At 23.7% G+C, this 7,189-nt stretch overlaps 1 protein-coding gene across 1 annotated transcript; it reads left to right on the forward strand.

Annotated features, from left to right (window-relative positions):
• LOC106776634 (precursor of CEP3) lies at positions 1–279 on the forward strand. The gene has a single exon (XM_014664115.1). It carries the CDS (start codon positions 1–3, stop codon positions 277–279), a length of 279 nt encoding a protein of 92 aa, XP_014519601.1.
• Positions 280–7,189: the final 6,910 nt, after the last annotated feature.

Below are 7,189 nucleotides of genomic sequence, written 5' to 3' on the forward strand. Positions count from 1 at the left end.
ATGGCGCAAAACAAGTTTAAGATGACATTGATTTTCATGGCATTAATAATTTTGTGGCAGGGGTTCCAGTCAATTGAAGGAAGACATCTGAAGTCGGAAGAAACCATCCACCACCGTCAAATGCAAGAACGCATTTGGAAGACAAATGTAGCACCGTTTGATGTGGGTGTGTCTCCACCAGCGCCACCCTCTGCGGCCGCACCCGGTCGGGATGTTGATAATTTTCGACCCACCGCACCGGGTCATAGTCCCGGAGTTGGACACTCTGTTCACAACTAAATGTACGTTTTGGGTTTAATTAGCTTTAGGTTTATGGTTTGAATTTCCCTGTTTATGTTTGCTACGAAGGAGAGGGAAATAAAAGCTGAAAAGGACTCAATATATGTCTTACCTTTAATTTAATTATTATAATTTTGTAACTTTTTTAAGCTGTTTTTTTTTTTAATTAAATTTAGTTTTAGAATATATATCAAGCCTAGTAAAGCATAATACAACTCTTCATAATTCTCCTATTCATCAGAATGTTGAACTACGTATAATTTGTCAACTAAACTCTCAATATTAATTATATTATTAATATGATAAATTATTATTGTGATTGACTAATATCATATGGGCTGAAAAGCTATACCAATTTTACCATAATCTCCGTATTCAGCATAAAATTATGACACAATTTTAAGTCAATTATCATTATTAATTAGGACATATAATTGTACTAAAATTTCAAAGTTTATCAGAATAATGTAAATTCAAAAATTTAGTAAAAAAAAAAATTAATAAATCAATAATTTTTTAAAAAAATTATCGACTCAACTATTGAATAACAGTTTTAAACTATTTTACTCGAGATAAGTTTTTATCAACCATTGCATAATAATTAAATTATTGATTTTGTAATAAATATTTTAAAGTTACATATTATGTTTATTAACATATCATTTTGTATAGGTGAGGTGCTACTAATTCTTAATGCAATTCAATGGTAGCTGGTTAACGCGCTTCATCTGAAAGTAACAAATGTTTAGTAATTTTTGTGAGATGTGCTAATGTAGATAGTTACCTTTTTAAAAATTACTTGTGATTTTTTTTTTTTATATTTATTTATAAGTATATATTTATACTTCTCAAATAATTGTGACTTTTATACTAAATAAGTAAACATTGCTTTTTAATATTATAAATTCAAATAAAAGTATTAGCTTAAAGTAAGAATTCATATAAAATTATTCTAAAAGTCTTTTTAAAAACATTAGAAAGAAAATGGAAATTTATATTCCATAAAAAACATAAAAAGAAAATATGGACTTTAATTTATATTTAGAGTCTACTTTATGTAAATTAAGAAGTCGATGGTCCAAGAAGGAAACCAATATTATCAGTTGAAGCCACCTTAAAACCAATATTATATATTAAACATCAATTATTTTGTAGAACTTAAAGTTCGCTTAATCAACTCAAATTTTATAAAATTTAAATATTTATTTAAAATATATTTTAAAACAAGTTTATATAACTTTCATCTTAACTTTTTGTATCAGTAACAAAACAAATATTTATTACAAATATATTCTTTAAAATGAAAATCTAAAAATTAATCATTTATTATTTTTCACAAATCAATAATAAAACAAAAGTAGAATATAAAATAGATTTTAAAATTACATTTTTAAATACATAATATTAACGAAATAATAAATAAAAATATTTAATTGATAAAATGTTAAAAAAATGGAGTTAAAAAATGGTGGGTTGATTAGACTCCAACCTCCATAGTTTCATATATTAGATAGATTTGTGCGAATTTATAAATAAATATATATCTATCTTACCTCGTGTTATTTTCAGTGCACACTCTTAATATGCATAAAAAATATATTATAACTAATATGAAAATAAAACAATGAAGCATTGAATATGTCTCGACTCAATTCATGTACAATATCAATAAAATTATAGGAGATGGAAATTTGAAACTTATAAATACTAAATCAGTTTTTCAATATACAAATCCTACAAGTGACATATCAACCAAAATAAATCTAACATTCGGTATATAATATACAATAGATTGGTAATAGTATGAGGTCAAACAAACTTTCTAGAGCATATTTTTCACTAAAAATAGTAAGAAATTATTTCTTTTTTCAAAGTAACTTGTTTCTTATAAATACCACACGATCATGTTTAAATAAATAAATTTGTGAAAAACATTGAAATACAACACCAATTCAAATAAGGTTTTCAATTAAATTTATTCAATAAATTTTATTTTATTTAATAAATGAATCATCTTCAAATTAACCTTCTTAACTTTAGTTTGTTGAGTTGAAATTACTATAGATATTTATATATTAATGATCTACATGAATATTGAATTAAATATTTTAAATATATATATTGATCGAATTTTTTATTTTAGATATTAACGCAAAATTTATTACTATAAATAGATTAAAATATTAAATAGTGTGAAACTTTAAAAAATTTACCACTACTAAGAGGCAACTTCAATATAAAATTATTTGCATAATAAACTCATGCAAACCTAGAGGCGAGGTTTACAGACTAAATACATTTGGGATGATTAAGTTTTAGTTTTTGATAAATACTAGTTTTTAAGAAGTTTTTTATTTATTGTTTGTGGTCTTATTTCATATTAGGAATATTTAACTATAAGTTCAAAATTCTACATTAAATAAAAATGAAAAATTAAGTAATATATAAAAAGGTATTTATAAATATTGAATATTAGGATTTTGTATTAAAGTGTCATTAGATATCTTATTCAACGATTAATTCATACATTTAAAAGTAATATGTTTTCCTTTATTTAATAGATTAAAGGTGGTACTTAATTTTTAATAATTTACCTTTCTTTTTATTTAACTTTTACTTAAATTGTATCTTACATGCAAATTATTTGACCTACATTTTTATAGTTTATGCATATATAATGAAATATATTTTTATTTGTTGAAATATTTAACTTTTTAAATCCAAATTTATGTGTAATATATAAATCTTGATGGGTATATTTTGATTAGTCAACATATACAATATGCTTAGTTATAGAATATAAATATTACATTAGCAAAATAATACTTTTTAAGAAATTCATGAATCTAATTTCCTATTCAATTACTAGAGAATTGAAATAACTTAAACTCTTAATTTTCTTTTTAATTTATAAATGGTGCTTACAATTCATATGTTAACGTTATCAGATTAATGTGAGACAATATGACAATACATTTATTAATGACTCATGTAGATGAGAAGAACATATATTATTTAAATTAATGTTTTACTATAATAAAGTCCTTAAGTAATTATAGTTGACATATATTAAGAGTCATTATAATACTTTTCCCGTTGTTAAACTATTATCCTTTTATTTTTATACTTATATATAAAGATAATTGTTTTTAGTAATTATTTTTCGGTGTACACGTCTCACTATAATAATTTTATTAATATAAATTGTTATTAATTATTTTATCTTTTAAATTATGAATTTTTATTTTGACTATAATTAGAATAATTAACTTTTTATTTTTTATAATTGTAAGGTAAAAATGGACATATGATCTGTGTGTTTCCACTAGTAATAGGTAGTAAGTTGAATTACATTAAACCTTATTCATTGTTGAACCAGTGAACCTATTGTCACCGTTATTATAAGTTTGAGTAGCAAATCAAACCTATTATACATAGAATACTTTAAAAAATTATTGTGGATAACAGTTGTACAGGAACTTTGTCCTTAATGAATATTTGTTTTTAATGTCAATAAAGATTGAAATTTGATAACATTCTGACCATAGAAATAAAATAATTTAGAAACAAATCAATGGAATTTATAGTGTGATTTAACTATTACTTTCGGAGAAGAAGAATGCAATATTATAATATTTCATTTTATAAAGTAAAAGACATTATATAGTATGTATGAATAAATAAATAAATAACTCATTAAGTGGTAGGAAAGTGGCATGATGTATTGTATTATTTTCTCCTTAACTCACTTTATGTGTGGTATGCTGAGATATATGGTTAAACTAGAAGTTCCAGAGTCTGAGGAGCCATCCTATGGGAAGATTGTGTCATTTATTTCCCATTAACCGAGAATTACATAAATTTTAGTTTGAATGGTAATAAATTAAGTAAATAAATGTAATCTGATTAATCTATTAATATTTTTTTATGGATAAATGTTTAATTTAATTATACAAAAATTATATTTTAAAAAATAAATACCTTTTTAAAATATTTAAAAGGGTAAGTTGTTATTTAGTATTACAAAGTTTAATTTAGTCTCACATGTTAAGATGTTCTTATTTATTTTGTTATATAGTAATTATCTGTAAAGTTTGAAATGCACATTTAAATGAACATACTTTGTAATATTGTAGTGGATATAGACATGTACATTGTATGTTGTATAGATGTAACTTTGTCTGATATACCACATCACATATGAAAAAAAATTGATTTTTTTAATCTCAGTTCATAAAAGTAGTGAGGTTTATTCAAAAGTAGCATGAAGAAGTTGTATATAACTTTAAAAGGGCATAAGTCAAACAATATGGAGTAGTTAGATTGAGAGTTTTTAGATTGATAGTAATCCAACTACATTATCCAAAAATCCAACTACATTATCCAAAAATGTAGCATTCGACATCATAAATGAAAAAACAACCATATATTTAGTGAAGACGTTGTCAGTTATATATGAGGAGTCGTTTGAAATCATCCTAAGTATTAATTAGGATTTTTGAAGAAGAAGAGACGATGAAGATGGTGAAGAAGATGAAGTGGTAAAGATGAAAAAAAAGAAATCACGAAAAAAGAGTAAAATATTACAGTGCTTGCACAAAGAAAAATAAATAAAGAATAATATACTTCGGTTTAACAATAACCTAAAACTCTATTTTTAATGTCAAAATTAAAATTTTGGTAAATTTTTAGGTTTTAATTATTTAGAACCTGAAACATAATTGTATTTATGTTTCAATTTTCGTAACAAATATGACCTATATCTCTTATCTTAGAAAAAGTAATTAAAAAATGAGGAAATTTTGAAATTTTAACTAATTTTTATATCTCGGTTTTGAAGCTAAAACATAGGCTTGGTTTTTTTAAAAAATAAAATAAAATCTGAACCTATAAGTTCCTGAAATTTTTGAATTTTTTTTAATTTAAAATCAAAGCATATGAATTTTAAAGTTAAAACTCCACTTGTACCTTTTTTACTCCAATTTTTTCTGTCTTTTTCTTCTCTTTTTTTTTTCACAATTTCCATTTAACTTATAACACATATTTTTGTTAGATTTTGTGAAGATTTTGATATTTATTTTAATAATAAATTTATTAACAAATTTTAAATAATACAATTACCGATAAATTTACCCATAAATTTTAAAAAAATTGAATTGCTAATAGAATTATGAACAAATTTTAAAAAATCATTATCAACAAATTTTATCACCATGTAAATTTATTAACGAATTAAATTCATTATAAAGAATTTATCGATCAACTTTACCACTATATGATAAAACTTAAAGCGAAAACCGATACTCATTTTATTGATGTTATTTAAGAATGAAAATATTTCTCAATAATAAAAAATTATGCATTATTAATGGAATTTAAAATGGATTTCACGAACAAAAGTATTTATAAATAATTAAAATTTAAAAATTTGATAGTAAAATGCGATGATAAATTCTATTTCACCGATATATTTAAAAATCCACTAATAATATTATTTTATCGATAGAGTGTTTCCGTCCATAAAATTTTGTTAATAAAATATTTTCTCGTAGTGTATATCAAAAGCAAGATGATAAGATAAAATAATTTTCAAGTCACTCAATTAACAAAACAAAATTAAAAAAGTAAAACAGTAAGAAAAAATTTGGTAATTTGAAAATTTAACATGACCAGTAAAACAGATTTTATGGATAAATTTTAGAATTTTTAATAATATAATATAAAGGTAAAGGGTAGTTTAAATTGAAGTTGGAGAAGTGAAGTAGAAACGTACTTTAGTGAAAAAATGTGAACATCTTTTCCATCATTTTATGTTTATTAATTATATTTAAGTAGAATAAGCTTAGAATTCCAATATCTCTAGACAATAAAATTGTAAGTTTTTATTCTTATGTATTATTCAACATTCATATAAAACTTAGAGTTGTATTTAAATTTCTAACCTATATACTTACAGTTAATAATTAAAAATGTTTTATATTTGAATTTATACATGATTAAATCCACAATCATTTAATTTGGATACAATTGACATTTATATAATAAATTCAGTTTTATTTGAATTAATTTAGTTTTTCTTTTTTTTTAATTCAAATCCAACAAAAAAAACTTTTTATTATTGAGACCATTGAAAAATCCCTTTTAAATAGAATTATAAAAGAAATAGTAAAAATTGTGTTTCAGTTTACCTGAAGCCTGCGAGGGAGAACTACGTCTTTCAGTTTCTTGCAAAATTCTCTGCTCCTTTTCAGGTTCTCTGCGCGGTTATCAGAAAATTCTCTGCGCATGGTTATTGCAAAATTATTTTTCCAGTAGCACAAAATGTGGAACCTATCTTCACCTTCTTGATAACTCACCAGTTTTATGGATGTCTCTAAACTATTCAAATTAGATAACATTGTCATTTGTCGCTATTCTTAGTCTTAACCTAATATTATGATTTCTGCACAGAAAATATCCGGTATCGAATATCCTTACGCCCCCAGGAACTGATCTGGAACTAGCGACAATTGGGGTGGAACACAAAAAATCATATTTATGTACATTTTATGTCGTGAAGCATTTTAAAGACTTACATGTACGTCACGTTTTTGTACGTCATATAATATGATTTTTATACTAATATATGTCACTACAAAACATAATTGTGAATTAATAAGGGAACTTGAACTGAAACAAATGAAAAAGAAAAGTAGTAATAATGATTGTAATTATATCTGATTCTTTGGATCCTCAAAACAAATTTGGACTTGAACTGTTTTTTAACTCACAATTTTGTTTTGTAGTGACATTATGGCTTCTGCACAGAAAATCTCCGGTACCGGATATCCCTACGCCCTCAGGAACTGGCCTGGACCTAGCGACAATTGGGGGTTAGTGACTGTGGACGATATTATAAAAATAGATCTAT

The sequence above is a fragment of the Vigna radiata genome, chromosome 11, assembly GCF_000741045.1.
Source record: "Vigna radiata var. radiata cultivar VC1973A chromosome 11, Vradiata_ver6, whole genome shotgun sequence".
Classification (NCBI taxonomy): Eukaryota; Viridiplantae; Streptophyta; class Magnoliopsida; order Fabales; family Fabaceae; genus Vigna; species Vigna radiata.